At 37.1% G+C, this 21,714-nt stretch overlaps 5 protein-coding genes and 1 long non-coding RNA gene across 11 annotated transcripts; 3 read left to right on the top strand and 3 right to left on the bottom strand.

Moving 5' to 3' along the window:
* Positions 1 to 1,513: 1,513 nt before the first annotated feature.
* Positions 1,514 to 2,725, bottom strand: LOC104739817 (F-box/LRR-repeat protein At2g43260-like). Its single transcript, XM_010460276.2, has one exon. It carries the CDS (start codon positions 2,723 to 2,725, stop codon positions 1,514 to 1,516), a length of 1,212 nt encoding a protein of 403 aa, XP_010458578.1.
* Positions 2,726 to 3,354: 629 nt separating this feature from the next.
* LOC104743231 (uncharacterized) lies at positions 3,355 to 6,301 on the top strand. Its single transcript, XM_010464338.3, has one exon. It carries the CDS (start codon positions 3,713 to 3,715, stop codon positions 5,684 to 5,686), a length of 1,974 nt encoding a protein of 657 aa, XP_010462640.2. The 5' UTR covers positions 3,355 to 3,712; the 3' UTR covers positions 5,687 to 6,301.
* Positions 6,101 to 11,817, top strand: LOC104739819 (starch synthase 3, chloroplastic/amyloplastic). The gene is made up of 16 exons (XM_010460277.3): positions 6,101 to 6,589; positions 7,141 to 7,204; positions 7,300 to 8,430; positions 8,536 to 8,750; positions 8,874 to 9,147; positions 9,226 to 9,401; positions 9,480 to 9,587; positions 9,677 to 9,786; positions 9,888 to 9,993; positions 10,090 to 10,260; positions 10,374 to 10,502; positions 10,585 to 10,767; positions 10,840 to 10,971; positions 11,059 to 11,170; positions 11,273 to 11,396; positions 11,473 to 11,817. The coding sequence occupies exons 1-16, from the start codon at positions 6,473 to 6,475 to the stop codon at positions 11,600 to 11,602; spliced, it is 3,282 nt and encodes a 1,093-aa protein (XP_010458579.1). The 5' UTR covers positions 6,101 to 6,472; the 3' UTR covers positions 11,603 to 11,817.
* Positions 11,818 to 11,952: 135 nt separating this feature from the next.
* Positions 11,953 to 15,136, top strand: LOC104739820 (putative beta-1,3-galactosyltransferase 1). 4 transcript variants are annotated; one of them, XR_015580189.1, is made up of 11 exons: positions 11,953 to 12,341; positions 12,817 to 12,898; positions 12,977 to 13,005; positions 13,093 to 13,286; positions 13,373 to 13,436; positions 13,527 to 13,599; positions 13,684 to 13,804; positions 13,900 to 14,025; positions 14,108 to 14,233; positions 14,317 to 14,429; positions 14,614 to 15,136. XR_015580189.1 is itself a non-coding variant. In XM_087484809.1 (11 exons), exons 1-11 carry the CDS (start codon positions 12,226 to 12,228, stop codon positions 14,760 to 14,762), a joined length of 1,155 nt encoding a protein of 384 aa, XP_087340935.1. In that variant the 5' UTR covers positions 11,953 to 12,225; the 3' UTR covers positions 14,763 to 15,136. The 4 variants fall into 4 exon arrangements, 2 of the variants coding, with proteins under 2 accessions (XP_087340935.1, XP_087340934.1); XM_087484809.1 differs by having other exon boundaries at positions 13,900 to 13,987; XR_015580188.1 differs by having other exon boundaries at positions 12,024 to 12,341; positions 12,974 to 13,005.
* A 394-nt stretch (positions 15,137 to 15,530) lies between these two features.
* LOC104739821 (uncharacterized) lies at positions 15,531 to 16,290 on the bottom strand. Its single transcript, XR_015580190.1, has 2 exons — positions 15,882 to 16,290; positions 15,531 to 15,790 (listed from the first exon to the last, which is right to left on the bottom strand). It is a non-coding gene; the product is annotated as an uncharacterized LOC104739821 (long non-coding RNA).
* Positions 16,291 to 17,455: 1,165 nt separating this feature from the next.
* On the bottom strand, positions 17,456 to 21,372 carry LOC104739822 (uncharacterized). Of its 3 annotated transcripts, XM_087482962.1 has the most exons (4): positions 19,908 to 21,341; positions 19,077 to 19,410; positions 17,957 to 17,986; positions 17,456 to 17,861 (listed from the first exon to the last, which is right to left on the bottom strand). In XM_087482962.1, exons 1-4 carry the CDS (start codon positions 21,291 to 21,293, stop codon positions 17,614 to 17,616), a joined length of 1,998 nt encoding a protein of 665 aa, XP_087339088.1. In that variant the 5' UTR covers positions 21,294 to 21,341; the 3' UTR covers positions 17,456 to 17,613. The 3 variants fall into 3 exon arrangements, with proteins under 3 accessions (XP_087339088.1, XP_087339087.1, XP_087339086.1); XM_087482960.1 differs by lacking the exons at positions 17,456 to 17,861; positions 17,957 to 17,986 and adding an exon at positions 18,787 to 18,963 and having other exon boundaries at positions 19,908 to 21,372; XM_087482961.1 differs by lacking the exons at positions 19,077 to 19,410; positions 19,908 to 21,341 and having other exon boundaries at positions 17,951 to 18,250.
* Positions 21,373 to 21,714: the final 342 nt, after the last annotated feature.

A 21,714-nucleotide genomic window follows, 5' to 3' on the forward strand; every position in this document is an offset into this window, starting at 1 on the left:
AGCATAAGAGAGGGAAGTTTTGTCAAAAAAATGTGTGTTGATCACTTTGTGAGTTATATGCCTTTGCCTTTTTCAAGAAAGGACCTTTGAAAGTGAATTTGATCGATCGAGAAGTCTATAATAATATCATGGCCTAAATTCATATATGTGGGCTCAACCACATATCTTTACACTCTTATCTCAAAGTCTCTCTTCCACCATTCACCACATTCTCTCTCTCAATAATTTGATTCCTTTAAATTTATTCCTATCATTTATAGACACAAATCCAAAATCATTGTTTGATGTAGAAAGACTATAAGAATGCTCTAATTTTGATTTGTTAGCCAAAAATTACATATTGGTAATTGCCTTCTTATGGAGTAAAGTACAAACGAAAGCATGCAAGTCTAAAGTACCCAAATTGTGGTAGTTTAATATGGTACGTGATGAGACTAGTGAACATTATTCATAAAATGAGGGTTAAAGTCTGGCTTAATCTAAACTGCTGATACGTAACGAAATGGCTTGTGATAGTGAATTAAAGAGATATAAAAATAAATTAAAAATACTGTGCTTAAAAGGCCTCAATATTCCAAGTTTTTGCTTAATTGGGCCTGTATGGCAATAGATTGTGTTGCCCGATGCCTCAATATTGTTCCTTATTATATGAGGAATGTAGAAAAATGACGTAGAAATAATATTACTTCAATGGAAGCCTTAAGAAAATCTCCTCGACGAAGAGATCATCATACGAACGATAAGCAGTAGCCATGTTTTTTATTCTCACTCAATGAAACTTACTGTGTGTATATATATATATATATTTATATCTAACAATCCGACTCCAATTAGACTTGAGTCGTAATCAAATTATCAATCAATGTCATTGCTATTCCGATTAGAGTTTGGTTTATGTTAAACAATGTTAATTTTCTTAAGATAATACAATATCATAAATAGAGAGTACAAGCTTTGGCCCCAATTTATTCGAGCCATAACTCAATGAAATTATTTTTGTAATTCTATCGTGCATTGTTGATGGATAAATGAGTCTCTCTATTTGCTGACAATATTTCGGAGATTGTGGAGGTCAAATTTATTCGAGTATTAATATTGTTGTGTTTTATTTTGTGTAATACTTATTCGAGTCAAATATTTGTTGTTGTTGTTGTTGTTGTTGTGTATATAGTATATTATTATTTTCATTTTATGTAAAATGTATTTACATAATTTTTAGATGTAACATGCATGTGAAATAATAAATTAAGATTTTATACACAAATCCCTCTTTTGATAGTGTGGAGAGTTAACTTTCGCCACTGGTCATTCCAACCAACAATTAGATTGGTGGTAGTAAATATTTGATGTGTTTCATAAGTATTGAAAACCTCAATTATCGGATTACTAAAAGAAAGTAGTAAAGGACTTGCCAAAACTTATGTTGATGAATCAACTTGTAGTGATAAAGAAAAAGCAGAGTATAATGTTAAAAGAAAAAAGAAAAGAAAAAACGCAAAGGAGACATACATACTTAGGGAACAGGAACCAGAGTTTGGAAGTAAGATGAAGCAACAACACGAGCGTATGCAGAAACCTTGTTAAGGAGGAAATTTTTAGGGTAAGACATGAACAAAGACTCTTGATAATCCCAAACAATCAGCAATCCTCCATCTCCTTGGTCGTCGTCAAGAATCACCAAGGGCGTGAATAGGCGAGTCTCACTTGATCGTGGTCGATAAAGTTGGCATAAACACAAAGAATGCATCTTAACCCATCCTTGTTTTACTGCATCCAACATGCTCCAGATATCGAGTCGGGGATGGGGAACATTAGTGGTCCTCATCTCGGATACAGAGAGGCGGTCTCGGAGGAGGAGAAGCTCAGAGAAATAGGGAGTGCCGCCATCGTCTGAAGAATAGATCGGGTTTGGGTGGGAGACGACTCTAATCTCTTCAAGATGAAGATCAAACGCAACAATTCTTGAAGCGTTGGGTTCCCAGAGATCAACAGTGAACCAGTGAAGGGAACCATTGACATAGACGGATCTTTCCCTGGCAAAAACCTTATAAGGAACGATGTTGACGTGTCTCCACCGCCCGGTTTGGAGATCAAGAACATTGCACTCGCCAACGATGAGCGAGGAACGAGGATGAGCACGTAGCTCAACGACTTTATACGCACCGGTAACTTCATCTTTACCGAATCCAAACGAGCTTGGTGCCGCCGTCGGGAACTTAGGCACGTGTTCATGCTCTAAATATCTTTGACGGTGCACAAGAGATTCGGCGGGGATACCCCCGGTTCCTTTATGAAGAAAGATTGGATTCGAGACGAGAGATTCGCCGGTAGGGAATCGCCGGGATACTCGAGTCGCCGGGTTACAAACTTCAATGGAATCCGACCCCGGGATGCAGATCAAACCGTCGCATGTAAGTGAGATACGGGAAGCGTCGCAGTTGCCGATATAGCAGATCTCTTCTTCTTTAACTTCGTCTTCGTCTTCTTCTTCGGGGAAAAGAAACGGTGGAGAGTAGTCTCCGTGGTCTCGGCAACCGAAAGCCAAAAGGATTTTCCGGCGCCGGGAGCTATCCATCCGATGTCTATCGATGAAACTATGGGATTCGATTGACGTTTTCCATTGCTTCGAAACGCACTTAAATCTGATGATAGATTTCAAGGCAATCTTTTGGAGGATCTCCTCCACGACATCAATTGGTATTGCTATTGTTGTTGTTGAAGCCATGCTTGTTAATTTTCTTCTTTCTCTCTCTCGCTCAAGTTTTTGTTTTTATGTCGCCTCTTTGTGATTTAGTCACATATTTTTATACTAACAAACCGACTCGTTTAGGACAAAAGGACTATTCCGATTAGAATTTGGTTATGTTATTATTATTTTTCCTTTTTTTTTCCCCCCTAAAGATATTATCATTTTTTTTTTAATTACTTTTTTTTGAAAGATAATCTGTCATATACGATAAAGAAAAAAGAAAAAAAAAGGAAGATAATATCATACAGACAGTTAAGAAAATAAATATAAGGTTTTCTTTTTCCTTGCCCCCCCCTTTATTGAGTTGATTAAAATATTAGTATATATATATTAATTATACTAACCAAAGTACCAAACCGGTCGACTCTTTTGTCCTTGTCCGAACCTTGTTGACTTTAGGACAAAAGACTTGGGTCTCCATTAGCGCATAAAAATGAGTTTGAAATGAGTTTAGAATATCGGAGGAAAAAAAAATAAATCAAAAAGTTAAATAAGATAGAGCGGTAGCTTAATTAATTATAATTTTTATATTCAGTATAAATTAATCAGAAAATATGCGGAAGCAAACGGGCTACAAAGATATTAATCAAAATACAGTTTTTTTTTTTTTTTTTTTTTTTTTTTTTTTTGTATCTAAGCCTCAATGTTCCAAGTTTTTTTGTGAACCACCAAACCATTTCGGTTATTTCTAAATCGGTAATCTGGTTAAGTATTTAACCTCGTCGTCTTTTTATTTGTACCGTTTCTCATCTTTCTCTCTGCAACTAAAAACTTACACAGCCGCCGTCGCCGTCGCCGGAGTTATTCATCACGAAGTTTCAAGCGCCCTGTATCGAGGCTCATCTATCGGAAGATCATGCCTTCGAATTCTACGTTTAAAGAACTCTACCTAGAATTAGGGTTTTTGCAAATAGGGTTTAGTAGCGTGATATCGTAATCTGATTACTTTGTTTCTGGTAACGTATGTTAGCTCACGTTTTCTCCAGAAGAACGAGCTTCCTTGTACGTTTCTTCCACGTCGCTAAGAAGTTCTCGAATCCTGAGCCTGAAGACATTCTCTTTAGTGCTCTCTGTTTGAATTTAAAACAGAGAAGATGGAACACTCTTCATCAATTCTCCTCAAATCTCACAAATCCGTTGATAAGTCGAGTTCTTCGCGAGTTTCGAAGCTCACCGAAGCTAGCTCTAGAGTTCTACAACTGGGTTTTAGGTAATAATAATGTTGCTAAGTCTGAGAATCGTTTCGAAGCTTCTTGTGTGATGATTCATTTGCTGGTGGAATCGAGAAGATTCGATGATGCTTTGTCGATTATGGTGGATTTGATGTCTGTGGAAGGTGAAAAGTTGAGTCCTTTACATGTTTTGTCGGGTTTGATTCGAAGTTACAAAGCTTGTGGTTCGAGTATTGATGTGTTTGATTCGTTAGTTAGGGCTTGTACACAGAATAGTGATCCTGAAGGAGCTTATGAAGTGATTGAGAAGACGAGAGCAGAGGGTTTTTGGATTTCTGTTCATGCCTTGAATAATTTTATGGGTTGTTTATTGAATTTGAATGAGATTGATTGGTTTTGGAAGGTTTACAAGGAGTTGGGTTCTTTAGGGTATGTTGAGAATGTGAATACTTTTAATCTTGTCATTTATTCGTTTTGTAAGGAGAATAAGTTGCTTGAAGCGTTATCAGTGTTTTACCGGATGCTCAAGTGTGGGGTTTGGCCTAATGTTGTTAGTTTTAATATGATGATTGATGGAGCTTGTAAGGCTGGGGATATGGGATTTGCTTTGCAGCTCTTAGGGAAGATGGGAGTGATGTCTGGATTCTTTGTCTCACCTAATGCTGTGACGTACAATTCGGTTATCAATGGGTTTTGCAAGGTGGGGAGATTGGATTTGGCGGAAAGAATCCGTGGTGATATGGTTGATTCAGGTGTTGGTTGCAATGAAAGAACTTATGGAGCTTTAGTTGATGCGTATGGTAGAGCTGGAAGTTCTGATGAAGCTTTAAGGTTGTGTGATGAGATGACAAGTAAGGGACTTGTGGCTAATACTGTTATTTGTAACTCTATTGTTTATTGGCTGTTTATGGAAGGTGATACTGAAGGAGCAATGAGGGTGTTGCGTGATATGATCAGTAAAAAGATGCAAATTGATAAGTTTACTCATGCCATTGTTGTCAGAGGTTTATGCAAAAACGGATATGTAAAGGAAGCTGTTGAGTTTCAGAGACAGATTTCAGAGAAGAAACTTATGGAAGATGTAGTTTGTCACAATACGCTTTTGCACCATTTGGTAAAGGATAAAAAGCTGGCGTGTGCTGATCAGATTCTGGGAAATATGTTGGTTCGTGGTATGGTTCTTGATGTGATTACGTTTGGTACTTTGATTGATGGTTACCTAAAGGAAGGGAAGTTGGAAAGAGCTATCGATATATATGATGGTATGATCAAAATGAAGAAAACTCCGAATCTTGTGATTTACAATTCAATTGTGAATGGATTAAGCAAAAGAGGATTAGCTGGTGCAGCAGAAGCGGTTGTGAACGCTATGGTAAGCAAAGACGCTGTAACTTACAACACGCTGTTGAACGAGTCTCTCAAAACCGGGAATCTGGAAGAAGCTGTCAACATCTTATCTCAAATGCAGACGCAGGACGGTGAGAAGTTGGTCAGTCTGGTGACTTGCAACATCTTGATCAATCACTTATGCAAGTTTGGTTGTTACGAGAAAGCGAAAGAGGTCTTGAAGATTATGATTCAGAGAGGTGTTGCTCCGGATCCTATAACATATGCAACTTTGATCACCTCGTTTAGTAAGAATCTCGGTCAAAAAGAAGTCATTGAGCTTCATGATAACATGATTCTTCAAGGAGTTACACCTCATGAACATATATACCGATCTATTGTTCATCCACTTCTTATTGGAGATAATCCTAGGCCGTAGCAAACTAAACTACTGAATCAATCGGAGGGTTTTCTTGTGGAGGCTGTATTCTTGTTCGTACACGTGGGGAGCCTTGGAGGATTCTTGTAATCAACGGTCAGTGTTGGAAACAGGATCGTGCCTAGTCCTGACGTGGACTTGTAAATAGGAGATTGTCTGACACGTGACGGTTACGCACCGGCGAGACGATTTCGTTGTCACGAGCTTTTGTATTTAGAAGAAAAAAAAAGATGAAGAAGACCACATACATTTACTGATTTACATTTACGTTACTAACCAAGTTTGATTGCTTATGAATTAACAACCGTCCAGATTGATGCTATGTTGCTTAGACACCGTAAGGAATATTACCTGAGAAGCAGACGAATAATGTATAGTATCTCCGTTATGAATGCTACAAGTTAAAAAATGAATGAATGGCCGCGTGTGAGAGACTGCGATTTGTATAAAATCTTCTGTTGTAATTTTGCTAGATGTCAACATATCAGAGCACCTTAGGTTTTTCAATTTTATAATAGTACTATACTACTAAATCAACGCATGGATTCTAATGACTATTAATTTAGTGAATTTTTGTAAATTAAGAATAAAATAATGAAGGAGATCAGTTTCAGACTTGAGTGATTAAGAAGAGTGGTGAGGCAGTGGGAGGGGGCTGGGGCTGCTTCAACAACAAACATTCTCTCTCTCTCTCTCTCTCGTCTAAGCAAGCATATACCTGAAGGGAAGTACACGGCCACTTTCTTTAGTCTATCTCTCTCTTCTTCTTCTTCTTCTTTGGCAGCTATGGAAGTGTCTTGGCAGATGCAGAGACCGGCGAGTCTCGGAGCGGTTTTGCAGGAGAAGGGTCGGCTCAAGATCAGTACTTCTTCTCTTGGGTTTTTTCCTCGCTCTAATTCTAGTGTAAAGCTCTTTGCTTTTTCTTCTTCCCGACTCCATCTTTTTCGCTGATGTGACTTTGGATTCTACTTTATCGGAAATTGAAGTGCACACTGTTCTCTACTTTTTTTTTTTCTCTCTGTGGGATCGTCTTTTAGAATAGGATATCCTTAATTGAATCAATGTACTCTTTTTTTTAGAGGATTCAACTCTGGTAGGGTCTCTGGATTGGGATACTCATGTTAGAAACCTCGTTTCGAATTTGATGTATTGTAGGACCAGAGCTTAATCTATTAGAAATTTTCAATTTTTCTTGGTACCATCATCAGCTCATTGAAAGCCTTAACTTTTGAAACCAAGTTAGAGACAAGATTTTTGGGGACTAATGAGCTTTTATGTTTAAGAGTCCGATCTGAAGATTCACGGTTTAGAGTTAGACAAATGCAAATGTCTCATCTTTTATATCTAGCTTGTTTACCTCTGGTGTGAGTATATGTATTCTTGGTTGTGGCTTAGAGCTTGTGAGAAGGTGATTGAATTAGTTTGTCTTACCATCGACGTGTTTGGTTTTGCAGCTTGCTTCATTGGAAAGTCAATACAAATCAAATGGGTTTCTGCATCAGATCACGGCAAGTGCAGGTTAAGAATCAAGACTCTGTTCATACGGTTTATAACTTTTCATTGTGATTACTGATTCAGTCCTTTTGATGCGTTTCTTATTTTCTTGAACCAAGATTTTTCAAGGAAGAAGCAAGGAAGAATGGCAGCTTCAGGACCAAAAAGCTCAGGTCCCAGAGGTTTTGGGCGGCCAACAACAGCAGGAAGTGCTCAGAAAAGAACTCAGAAGAAGAATGGTGAAAAAGATAGTAATGCCACTTCCACAGTAACAAATGAGGTTTTAGGGGTTAGTAAGTTGCCCGAAACTAAAGCGGATGTACAGAAACAAGGCTCTGTTGTTTTTGATGAGAAGAATGTGTCAGATAGCTTGGATATTAAAGATGGAAGTGGCCGTTTGGATAAGAAAACAACCGAGGATGATGATTTGTTAGAACAAAAGTTAAAAATTGAGAGAGAGAATCTTCGTAGGAAGGAAATAGAAGCGCTTGCTAAGGAAAATTTGGCGAGGGGTAATAGAATGTTTGTGTATCCCGTTGTTGTGAAACCTGATGAAGACATAGAAGTGTTTCTCAACAGGAATCTATCGAATCTGAAATATGAACCCGATGCTTTGATCATGGGGGCGTTCAACGATTGGAGATGGAAGTCTTTTACGAGGAGATTGGAAAAGACATGGATTCATGGTGATTGGTGGTCATGTCTCCTTCATATCCCCAAAGAAGCTTATAAGGTGGATTTTGTGTTTTTCAATGGGCAAAGTGTATATGACAACAATGACTCAAAAGATTTCTGTGTAGAGATAAAAGGTGGGATGGATAAAGTTGACTTTGAGAATTTTCTTCTGGAAGAGAAATTGCGAGAGCAAGAGAAGTTAGCCAAGGAAGAAGCTGAGAGGGAGAGGCAAAAAGAAGAGAAGAGAATAATTGAAGCTCGAAAGGCTGCAATTGAAGCTGATAGGTCACAAGCAAAGGCTGAGACTCAGAAGAGACGTGAACTGCTTCAACCGGCTATTAAGAAAGCTGTAATCTCAGCTGAGAATGTTTGGTACATTGAGCCAAGTGATTTTAAGGCTGAAGATAAAGTCAAATTATACTACAATAAAAGCTCAGGTCCTCTGGCTAATTCCAAGGAACTCTGGTTACATGGAGGGTTTAATAATTGGGTTGAGGGATTATCTATTGTTGAAAAGCTTGTTGATGCTGAGTTGAAGGCTGATCCAAAGAGCAGAGATTGGTGGTTCGCTGAAGGTATGTATGTATAACATTCATATCTTGTTGAACAAACTTGCATTTTGATATGATTTTGTAGTCACAGCCATTTGCTTTATTGATCTTTTTCATTTCAATATGTAGTCGTAGTGCCCAGTGGTGCTCTAGTCATTGATTGGGTCTTTGCTGATGGACCGCCTAAAGGAGCGTTTCTGTATGACAATAATAGTCGCCAAGATTTCCACGCACTTGTTCCTCGAAGAACTCCAGAAGAGATGTACTGGTTAGAGGAAGAAAATCTGATGTTTAGGAAACTTCAGGAGGAAAGGCGATTAAAAGAGGAAGCTATGCGTGCCAAGGTCAGTGATCAGTACATTTAAAAGAAAGAACAGTTTATCCTCTTTACGTTATATTGGCATACATGTCAAATCTTCTTCACTACATTGGAAAACATTTCTTCATCCATCTTTTCTTATTGGCAGATGGAAAAAACAGCTCGCTTGAAAGCCAAAACAAAGGAAAGAACACTTAAAAAGTTTCTTCTATCCCAGAAAGACGTGGTTTACACCGAGCCTCTAGAGATTCAAGCGGGAAACCCTGTTACTGTCTTCTACAATCCTACAAACACGGTTCTGAATGGAAAGCCTGAAATTTGGTTTAGAGTCTCTTTTAATCGTTGGACTCATCGCTTGGGTCCTTTGCCACCTCAGAAAATGGAAGCAGCAGATGATGGAAGCTCACACGTGAAGACTACAGGTACGATTACAGTTGTAACAGGTTTCCATTCTAGAGCCTGTTACACATAATACGTGACTAATTTTTCTCTTTTTCCAGCTAAGGTCCCATTGAATGCTTACATGATGGACTTTGTGTTCTCTGATAAAGAGGATGGTGGAATATTTGATAACAAAAATGGTCTGGATTACCATTTACCAGTCGTGGGAGGTGTATCAAAGGAACCACCATTGCACATTGTTCATATTGCTGTTGAAATGGCACCCATCGCAAAGGTAACCGTAAGATGTGGGGTTTATAGCCTTCAGAACATTGTATTTGTATTCAGGTTTATGTGTATTTAATACGTGCAGGTTGGAGGCCTAGGTGATGTCGTCACTAGTTTATCTCGCGCTGTTCAAGAATTAAACCATAATGTGGATATCATTTTTCCAAAGTATGATTGCTTAAAGCACAACTTTGTAAGATCCATGTCTTCTCATATTCTTCGTTTTCACTTCCCTTTTCTTTTCTGCATCTCTCCCTACGTCCTGAATGTTTTTGAAAATAGGTGAAGGACTTGCAATTCAACAGAAGTTATCACTGGGGAGGAACCGAAATAAAAGTTTGGCATGGAAAAGTAGAAGGCCTTTCGGTTTATTTTTTAGATCCACAAAATGGGTTAGATTTATGGATATTTCTCTTTAAGCTCTTGTCACATTTCATTCATCATCTCTTGAGGGCATGAAGAAGTAGTTGTTGTTGTTGCTTGACTATTGCAGATTGTTTCAGCGAGGATGTGTTTACGGTTGTAAAGATGATGCAGGAAGATTTGGTTTCTTCTGTCACGCAGCTCTTGAATTTCTTCTCCAAGGAGGTTTTCATCCAGTGAGTCTACACGTTCTCTTGGAGAATTCTCATTAGAAAGTATATTACTACTTTGTTCTAACTAGCTGCTCTTACCCGTGGTCGCACCATCTACAGGACATTCTTCACTGCCACGACTGGTCCAGTGCTCCGGTTTCATGGTTATTTAAGGATCATTACACGCATTACGGTTTAATTAAAACCCGTGTTGTCTTCACAATTCATAATTTGGAATTTGGAGCAAATGAGATTGGTAAAGCAATGACATTTGCAGACAAAGCTACAACGGTAAATCCTGAAACTCCTTTTAAGAGATCTGTTATCACAGAAATATCCTTTGTGCCTTTTCTCCGAAGAAGCTGAGAACAAACATGAACTCGGTCTACTCTTAACACTACTAGGTTTCACCAACGTATGCCAAGGAAGTTGCTGGAAACTCTGTAATCTCTCCACATTTATACAAGTTTCACGGAATAATAAACGGGATCGATCCAGAAATATGGGATCCATATAACGATAACTTCCTTCCCGTAAGCTTCATTGCATCCTCTCCTTTCCCGTCTTTAAATTTCTTGTGATGTTTGAACACTTTGTGTGGTTCTTACTTCTTAGGTACCTTATACTCCAGAGAACGTAGTAGAAGGCAAAAAAGCAGCGAAGCAAGAATTGCAAAACAAGCTTGGACTAAAGAATGCTGACCTTCCGGTAGTAGGAATTGTTACACGCTTAACTCACCAGAAAGGAATACATTTGATCAAGCACGCTATTTGGCGTACCTTGGAACGGAATGGACAGGTTCTTTTCTCGCCTTATTAAATTCCTGTCATGAACTTAATACACAATCCTTACCGGTTTTCTTAAAAGCAGGTTGTGTTGTTAGGTTCAGCTCCAGATCCTCGGATCCAGAATGATTTCGTAAACTTGGCAAACCAATTGCATTCTTCTCATGGAGACCGAGCTCGGCTTGTTCTAACCTATGATGAACCTCTCTCCCATTTGGTAGAACAAAATAACAAACCTTTATTCGTTTTTTTTGTTCCTTAGTTTGCTTTTGGTATTGATCTAAGTATGTGATGTACCCTCCAGATTTACGCAGGGGCTGACTTTATTCTTGTACCGTCGATATTTGAGCCGTGTGGCCTGACGCAGCTCATAGCCATGAGATACGGTGCTGTTCCTGTCGTTCGAAAAACTGGAGGTAACTGTTTTTGGTTATGATTAGATATCTTAAAGCTTTCTTTTACCTATTTCACTCAAGAGCTAGCTGACTTCAGGGTAATGGTTTATCTTTGTCCAATAGGACTTTACGACACAGTTTTTGATGTTGACCATGATAAAGAAAGGGCAGAAGCTCAAGTTCTAGAACCTAATGGCTTCAGCTTCGACGGGGCTGATGCTCCTGGTGTGGATTATGCTCTCAATAGGTAAACTACCAAAATCTAAACTAACACTCTCTTTGATTCGAGCATTATCAAACAGGTGTTTCTTGTGTGTTTGCAGGGCGATATCGGCGTGGTACGATGGTAGAGAATGGTTCAACTCGTTGTGCAAGACGGTGATGGAACAAGACTGGTCATGGAACCGTCCTGCACTTGAGTATCTTGAGCTCTATCACTCCGCACGCAAGTGAGACAAAAAAAACAAAAAGGAAACTTTATGATCAAATACTCTTTGTATGTACAGATATTAGCTAATAAGATCTGAGTTTGATCCTTTCTTCTTCTTTTACATTCCCATTGCCATTAAATGAACGTTTAGGACTATGGATGGATTCTTGCATCCTGCTTTGTAATTTTATTATACACACACACTGATTATATTTCTCAAAATTTACATACTCCTAAACCCGAACCGGTTCAAAGTGCAATACAACCCGGTACTTGATCTGCAGCTGCAGTTATCATTATTAGTAAGTGGCTAAAGAAATCATCAGTTTTGGTATTTTGATATACAACTCCAAAATCTATAATTAGAAACGTCATTATTGTATTTTCCAAACGTTACCCATTTCTTAAGTTATAAAATAAAGTGAAACAACAGGTGTATGTTTTGTTCTTTCTTCATGCGGAGAGAGAGAGTGTGAGAGTGCATAAAAGAACTGTAAAATAGACCCACCAAGAAAAGAAAACAAAAAAAGCTTGAATCTTTTTGACTCCAAATTAAACAAATCTTTGATTTTGCATTGACCCTTTCTTTCTTTTTTTTTTTTTTTTGGCTTTCACGGATTTTGAATCCACAAGAAGCCAACTCCTAATGTCTTTGAAGAACAGAGGAGATTACTATTTTACTCCAAGAAATGTAATTTATAGAAACTCTGTATTTCTCTTGTGCCTCGCAAGTTTTTGCCTTGGAATGTTCTTCACTAACAGGTAAATCTATTACTACATGATTGTGTTTGAATTTTGGGTATCTCACTGTTCATGTCTGATTCTAGCTTTTTTCTTCTTCGTCTTCTGGAATTTTAATCATTTGGGTATTTTCTAATTTGTTACTACTAATTTCATCTTCTTGGGACTAAAATCTTCTTTTGTTTCTCTTAATTAAGTAGATTTTTGAAGCTTAGAGTTTTGTCGGTGAAGAGACATGCTTTTTAAGCTTTGAGTTTTGTCGGTCTATCTGTATCCCTTGTAGCTTTTGTGAAGAATTAAGAAAACAAAACTATATCTTGGGCTGATTTGATCAGATGGTGTCACGTTGTAACTGTATCTCTTTGTTGCAAAACTATGTATCACTACGAAATATGTTGACTTGATCTGCATTTTAGTTCTGTTTTGTGTTTCTTTTTTATCTTGTGGAGTTAAAGATTTGTGCTTGATTATGGGATAATGATCATCATTATATCAGGATGTGGAATGTACCTGGAGCTAGAGGCATATCAAGACTATCCAAACTAAGCTTAAGTTCCAGTAATTGTTATAGAAAGAATGTAAGATTTTTACGGTTTTGCATCATCAATCACCTGGCAATTTCGATGATACACTGTTTAATCTTGTGTTCTTAGCAGGTTTTGGACTATGATAACAACACTATCGGGTAAAACATTTGGAAACTTTACCAGATGTATTAATGAACAATTGTTATAGTATATTTGTTTAGGTGATGATGAATGTAAATATGCAGGATCTTAGATAAATCCATATCAAATTTAGAGATGAAGTTAGTAGCTGCTAGAGCCGAACGCGAGTCACTGTCCGGGAATTTCAACATTTCCAATGAAGCCAAGAAAAGAAAGTACTTCATGGTTATCGGTATTAACACGGCCTTTAGTAGTCGTAAGAGACGTGACTCGGTCCGGTCAACATGGATGCCACAAGGTAAGGAGGCTGTTTCTGGTTTCTTGATTTCTTGTGTAAATTAACCATAAACTGTAACTTTTTTCGGTTTATAAACTATCATTCAGGAGAGAAGCTTAAGAAACTTGAAGAAGAGAAAGGCATCATTGTTCGCTTTGTTATAGGACACAGGTACAATAAAGAAGTCATGTTCTGTAGTGAAAAACATAAAAGCAATTATACCGACATTTTTATGTATTCTTGGAAATGTTCTGATTGCAGTGTGTTGTCTCGTGGAATTCTTGATAAAGCTATTGAAGCAGAAGAGAAAATACATGGAGATTTCTTGAGACTGGTATTATGAACTTGTGCGAGATGATTACAAACTTTTGTGTGTGTTTTGCTACTTTTATTCAACAATTTAAGATAAACAAAACAGGAACATATTGAGGGTTACATGGAGTTATCCGCCAAGACAAAGACGTTTTTCGCTACCGCTGTTTCCTTGTGGGATTCTGAATTCTACATTAAAGTTGATGATGACGTTCATGTAAATCTTGGTAATAAAAATATCAAACTTATTTCACTTTTTATCTTATATCAATCATCCATTTTGTATTGAAGCCTTGATCTGTTTTTTTTTTTTTTTTTGCAGCCACTCTCAAGACGACTTTAGCCACACACAGAAACAAGCCTCGGGTTTATGTTGGTTGCATGAAGTCCGGCCCCGTCCTAGCCAGAAAGTAAGTTAAAAAAAAACTACCTATATATACCTTCTAAGGTGAGCATTTGTATAGGTACTTAAGCAGCGTAAAAACAGCAAATCTTTCCGGAATTTTTTATATTTGTGGCTAAAAAAACAGGAGTGTGAAGTACCATGAACCGGAGTATTGGAAGTTTGGAGAGGTAGGGAACAAGTATTTCCGCCATGCCACGGGACAGTTTTACGCCATATCTAAAGATCTAGCTACTTACATATTGATAAACCAGTAAGTTTTTTTTTTCCTAACATGGTATTAGCGGTTAAATGCAAACCAAATCTAAAGATCTCATTTTCTTACGTTGGAATAAGGGATTTACTGCACAAGTATGCGAATGAGGATGTTTCGTTGGGATCTTGGTTCATCGGACTGAATGTAGAACATGTTGATGAGAAAAAACTCTGTTGCAGTACTTCTCCTCATGGTAAAAGACCTTAACATTAATCCTGGTTTGATTTGGTTTGGTTTGGTTTAGTCCATAGATGTTACCGGTCTTACTATAAGTTGATTTACAACAGAATTTAGGATTCTCATGTAAAATTTTATCATTATATTTACATGATAGACTTTTTTATTAATCAAAACTTCTATGGTTTTTGAAAACGCAGATTGTGAACTAAAAGCAGTGATGGGCAGTGTTTGTGCTGCGTCGTTTGACTGGAAATGCAGCGGAATCTGTCGGTCGGCCGAGAGGATGGCAGACGTTCACGAACGTTGTGGGGAACCTCAAAATGCGTTATGGACGTTAACTTCCTGAAAACAAAATTTCTTAATGGGTAAACTTGCTAATATTAATTAAGTTGGAGTTTATAATTCCAGTAAGCTAATTTTTTGAAGGAAAAAAAAAAGGAGTGAAAATAATTCAAGACTATACTATTTTTTTTATTTTTGGGTGGGGGTGGGGTTATACAGTTAGTAGGGTTTTGGTCAGAAAATAAATAAATGGTATGCAAAAAATAGTTAGTGAAGTAGTTTAATGAGAGACAAAGAAATAATGTGTTGGTCACATTTGGTTTGTCCTATGACAGACAGAGAGTCCTTATTGTTGTGCTTTTCTATTAAATTCCACATGTCCTTTTGTTTTTGCATCCTCATTAAATCGTTATTGGACTCCTTTTGTGCTTTTCTAAATCATATTTTGTGTTGATAATGGCTTGGTATAAGAAGGCTCAAAACTCCTAAGTTTTTCTATTCGATTCGATTTATTTTATATTTAATTTCGATCAGATTTCTGGCTTTTTTTTTTGAAGTCATGAAATCAGATTTTCACATTTTCAATACGACTCTCTTGTTTTGTTCACGTAGTTTGTAATTCTCCTATTCTCTAATGTTTAATTGACATCGTCGGGGAAACAAGAAAAGGACATGTTTATTTTTCACTAAACTAGAAATAATATAATACAGTATGTGTTGTTTGTCTCACAAACATACTTCCGGAAATGTGGAACGATTTTATGGAAATTCTTGGATTTTAACATTATTGAGAGACCAAGTCCAGAAGACAGACTTCCTAGTTTTCGTGAGATTAACAACAAGAAGCATATACACACATTTATTTAAGACAAAAAGGTACAGATAATTACAAAGTAAATACTTATTGTATTTTGAAATATCATCATGATACTAAAAAACGATTTTTTTTTACATTTTAGCTAGTACATTTACTCTCTTAGCATGTTACGATATATTTTTTACTAATAATTCCTTAAATACTTCCTAAAAATAGAAGTGCAAATCGCAGTTGTACTTGGATTTTGGGTTGTGTGTTGCTTGTTCCTTCGAAGCCTGTAGAGTAAAAAACATAATATTTTTTAAAATAGTGATTCAAAGGAATATTATTCAGAAATGAAACCAATAAAAAAATAATGATACATACCTTTAAGGTTAGGGTTCGGGATATGATAAACCATCTTTGCGATTTTGGTTAACCGCGTGATATTGGCACGGCTCAATCGAACAACACCGATCTCCATAAGTTAAGAGGACGACTATTTGATTGAACCGCACTAATATCTCGCGTTACCTCTCATAAAACCACTCTCGTTCGATTGTTAACTCCAGTTAGCTCCAGAAAACCAAGAAACAAAACAAAAAAGTAACAATAGCTAGTTATGAGTATGGACACTAAAAAATGTTAACTTACCGGAGAGAACCATTGGGATCCTTGAGAAACTCTTACCGTATGATAATCTCAGAGACGTCAAAAACCAATTAATAGTTAGAAGAAGAAACAAAGAAGAGAAATAGAATTGCGGCTATTAGCAAAGTTCATGGGTGTGCATAGTGAAGAAGAAGATATAAATACGAAGATGGTTGAAAAGAGAGGCAAGGCAAGCGACAAGCATTAAATTAGACCAACAACCCCATACCAAAAAGGAGGTTGGTTTATTAAATTTGAATTTGTTTTCTATATAAAAAAAACTCTTTTTCAAAAGATAATACTGATATTTGTTTATATATAATCGATGATATCAATAATTAGCAAATATAATCTCAAATGAATTTTGAAGAACAAGTTTTTGCTTTTGTTGTTTTCTTGAAGAACTTCGGATAGTTATGTATTTGTTTCCGATGTTTACACCTTCTTTGTTTTTTTTATAGGGTTTTTGTATATTGGTAACTTGGTGTGTGTGTGTGTGTGTTATATGGTAGATAACGACGATTAATCAAAGGAACAAGCGAACAAGGTTCCCACGAGCTTTCAATTTAGTATTTATGAGGTTTGTAAGAGAGAGCAAGCATGTTGGTGGGGTTGTGCCACTCCCAATATACATTTGAATTTCGAAATTAATATGGCTCAACTTTCCAAATATTCTCCCTCCCTATTTATTTCTTTTCTTGTTAAGTTACTATCATTTCTTTAATATATCCTTAAAAAAATGTAAAGATATGTTTTATGTACCTATTAGAAAAACATAAAACATATGAATCGTCGTCTTTCAAAAAAAAAATCATGAAAGTGATCTTATACCGGAGTCTGTTTCTCATGTCTCAAAACTTATTTCTAAATATTCGTTTTGCCAACTTTTACATCTCCAAAGTTTTTAATAGATTACAAAGTAAAATGCATACATAGAATAATTGTCCTAATTTTCGATGATTTCCTATCAATAATAGAGTGATCAACTTTATATTTAAGAGTTGTTTATAAATTTTCATTGCAAGATCTTGCAACAAAATATATTCGAAAACTATACTTAAGAAATAATTGACTTTGCTGAAAAGATATCATCTGATACAACCATCTGAACTATAAATTAAGAGTGGTTTTTTTTTTTCCTTTTGACAACCAAGAGAATGTGTCGAATCCGTAAAGAATTGTAATTTTGTTATGTCATGATACGTGTCTCATTTGTAACACTTAGGTTAACTAATTCACTAATAACAATAATTCGGAACAAGAAGTAGTAGGGATTATAAAGTGACTTTGCGATTCATCAGACAGTATAATTTTGTGAACGTTGATTAAATCTCAAAATCTTCATTCATTCGTGGGATGCACCACTGAAGCTCCAAAATACCATTTTAAGGAATTTAAAAAACTAGTATAGAAGATTGAGACATTGTAAAAAAAATAAAAAAAGAAGAATCAGAAGCACGTTTTATAGTTATGAAGAAATAGAGTCCTTCTTCTTCCGCTGCACAAGATTCTTCATCCAGTTGACACCAATAAATACAACAATCTTGGCTTTATTAAACCCTGCTTTAGTCTTACCGGACTTTTTTCCCGCGACGTCTTTTTTGCTGTTGGCTGTCTCCTCCGTCGTCATCACCCCAATTCCTCCGGTCCCCCATTGATCAGCCCAACTCGGTGCTTCACTCGCCATTTTGTAGTTATCCCAATATCTTATGTGCCCTATATATATAACAAAACATATAATTAACTGTGATCAAACCATCTATGAATATATAAGCAGAAGTTATGCTACATAACCAAACATATACCTTGACTCTGATTCTTGGAGCTCTTCTTGGTAAAAAGAGAAAAAACAATTTTAGATGAGCAAAATAAGTGGAAATGTGGAGAAAGACGACTAATAGTGAGTGGATGGGTTGTCAAATCTTGTGTTTCTAATGTAAATGTAACTATACTATATATTTTGGTTGTCGTCTTATCTAAAGTTTTTATTACTTTTGATATAAAATGTTTAAATATGATTATTTGGGTTGTCGTTGAATGGACTTGCCAACTCAAGTTAGTTCGTTTCCAACTTGCAAAGCAAACGTTGTTTTGGAATCTTTCAACTTTAGTTTTTAAACAAACAAACAAAACCAAAAATGAAGCAGAAGAAACGGACAATGATCTAAAAAAACACCTAGCCAACCCTATGAAAGAATTTTTTTTTTTTTTTTTTGTGTTTAATCATTTTACTCCACAAGACTATAACTTTGTTACGTTCTAGTTTCTACTTAACATCGCCAAGGAAGGAATTTAAAGACTACTTCATATAAACCAATGGTAAGATATGATGATGGAAACAGAGATTATAAAGACAACAAATTGGTGTCAAGGAGCTATTATTCAACAAATCTGTCTTGTCATTAAATATAGTTGGAACAACTGAACGTTCATCCAACCTAATTAATTTATAACTATTGATCAGCGAATAATCTATCGAACTACTTCCACCGTCTAAACAAGATCATCACGAATATTTGTATCCCCTAAATTGTGTAAATGTGGATCATCACCAAAAGTCATGAGTGATTTTTACAACAACAACAAAATTACATATGATTGTAAATGATCTAGCGCCTAAACTATTGGCTCATTAAAAATATTTTGCACATTACTCTTTACTTCAAAACTTATGTATTATGCCAATACTAAACACGAATAATAGCATAAATGGAAATATTATTACAAACCACTAGCTAGGTACATACATGGTCCCAAGATATTTATTTCATTGGAAAACTTACTTTAGCACATCCACATGATAGTTGCATTTTCTTACCTACAAAATGAAAAATTGCATGAGACATATTACCCCATTGTTATGAAATGTGATCAAAACATATTAACAAATTTAGTATAGTTACATAATAGATCACTAAAATTTAGAATTACCTGAATTATCTGAGTTGCTAGTCCATTTATATCCTGTTGGTATTGTGAATGGATCCACCATTTGCTCTTCTTCCTTCAAACGCCGCCGTGAGCTCTTGCCGATGGCATTGATGTTAAGTCTCAACCAAGAAGGCGCTGAAAACGATGGACGTGAAGCTGAGATTCTTGTGTCGTCGGATTTTTCGTCATCATCCACGTCGTGTTGGTCTTCCATTGCAGCTGAAAGATGTTTTGAACTTGAGAGCGGTGTGTGGAACTCATCCAACGGCTGAAGAGGCACGAACTTGGTGAATGTCATGACTACCTTCACTGTTGGTATCACCGGTATGGACAACTAAAAAAGTAAAAAACCAAGAGATGAAAATACAAACTATTATATGTGAAAAGCAATATCTAAACCGGTTTTGGATTTATTTTGTTGGTTTCGCAAAAATCCATAATATAAACCAAACTCTGTTGATCTGATCACAAAAAAAAAAAACGATTTCAAACTCCACCTTTTTAGGACTTACAGTATAGTATAGATACCGAAACTCAAAACGGAACCAAACTAAACCAAATAAATTGGAATACCATTATTAATTAACCAGATAAAATCTGAAATCTGAAAGCAAAAACTAAACCGAAACCGGTACAGTTTATTCCTCCGAATTTGTGATGTTGTCACATCACTTTAAACACCCAACCAATGAAATTACGACACGTCAGATAGAAGGTTCATAAATTTATCATGCAAAACGCTTTAAAAATAATTTTGAGTTACGACGATAGCAAAAAAAAACAACGAAACTAAAAATAACGAGTCATGCCCAAGAATGCCCTTAATTATACCTTGACCGGAAAAGTTCCCGCCGGGAACTTCGTGGTAAGCAGCTCACGCATTCTCCGAACAGCCTTGACATGGTTGGCTAGAACATCAAGCAACGGAAGCAGCTCCTCTGTTTTCAAAGGAAACTGATCCGTCAACCAAACCAAAGGACTCAAACTCTTCACAAACTCTTTTTCTTTGATCCGTTCCGCAGAAGAAGAAGCCACCGGAATCGCCGCTTCCGGTAAAGAAACCGACCTCCTCCCCCGTGACGCCCGAGACTCCTCAACGTTAAAACGCCGGCTCTGCTGCCGTAAAGGCTCTGTAACACTCCTCCGATGATTCTCGTCCAACTCTGTTTCCACTTTCCTCGATTTGAAACTGAAACTAACGTTTTCGATATCGTAAGCTTTAGCTTTCCATTCTCCAACGGTTTCAATCTTCTCTTGCCTTCGCCAATTTGTAACCTCAACGAGCTTAGCTTTAGTAACATCCATCCCTGGACGGTACACGCTAGACTGACCGCAAATGCCAGCTATATCGCTATCGCTAATCGGATCTTTAGCGTTTTCGAAAGCGTTCAAGATCGTCTTATTGTCTCTGTTCAACACAAGCAACGTACCAGGAGACACGTCAAGAAACTCGTCTCCGTCACTAAGAAAGAGAAAGCTCTGGTTCGCGCGGAGGATCTTGAAACCGTCGAACCCTGCTAAAGAAGTATCGGCGCGTAAGTCTCCGCCGCGTTTCCAGATCTTGTATGTGTCGGAAGGAGCGATTTTTCCGACGAAGGGAATCACGGAGCTCTCGAAGTGAAACGATATCTCCATGTAGAAGTCTCTCATGCGGCTGAGCACGGAGATCAGATGAGGAAGCCTCCGTCTCCATTTGCACCACGCCGAACGGTGGTGGTTCCGGAGAACAGCCTCCGTGATCTCTGAGTTCCGACGACACAAAGCCTCGTGCACAGAATTCCAACCGGAGGCGCTCTGGAGCGTGACATCAGCTCCGGCGGAAGCGATCGTCTTCGCGGCGAAAACGTCGCCGAGACGCACCGCTAGATGGAGAGGCGTCTCTCGGAAAGGAACGTCACGGCGGTCTAGAACGGAGGAGATTCGCTCCGCAACTCGCTCTTGGTTTACTGTGTCGGACTCGGTGTGGATTTGTTCCGGTTCGGTTAGTTTAGGCAATGACGAAACTAGACGAGTCAAACCGGCGTGATCCCCTACAACGACGGCGTAGTGGACGGGACTATGAGCATAATCCTCTATCGTAGTGGCCGGAATATTTGTCGGCGATGACTTTGCCATGATTTTCCCGGCGACCGTTATAATGACACTAATGAGAGAGTTGAATAAGAAGTAAGTTTCGAAATTATCTTGGACAAGAGTCAAACGCATGTACAATTGCATTCATAATTTTTTTTGGGCAGGTGAGTACTTAATAGAGTTAATTACTTTTCTCGACATTCAAGACCATATGGTTTAAAATACTTATTTAGATTGAATATCCTAAATCTTTGTTTGGCAATAAATGACTAAATCTCGATTTTTTTTTTCTCAAAACCTGATCTTTACACAATTCAACAGGACAAAGATAAGATGCATGAATTTATATTTAAAATAATGAGATTCATATGAAAACAGAAATATACTTTTATAATAAATATATCAGTCAATGCAAAACAGGTTAATTAATTTGGAGTAATGTATTATACGGAGAAATAAATGCTGTGGACTTGTGGTCAAGCTGAATCATATTCTTATTATATAAAATCCTAAATCTTTGTTTGACAACAAATGACTAAATCTTGAACTTTTCATTCAAAATCTG

The sequence above is a fragment of the Camelina sativa genome, chromosome 14, assembly GCF_030686135.1.
Source record: "Camelina sativa cultivar CO46 ecotype springtype chromosome 14, ASM3068613v1".
Lineage (NCBI taxonomy): Eukaryota > Viridiplantae > Streptophyta > Magnoliopsida > Brassicales > Brassicaceae > Camelina > Camelina sativa.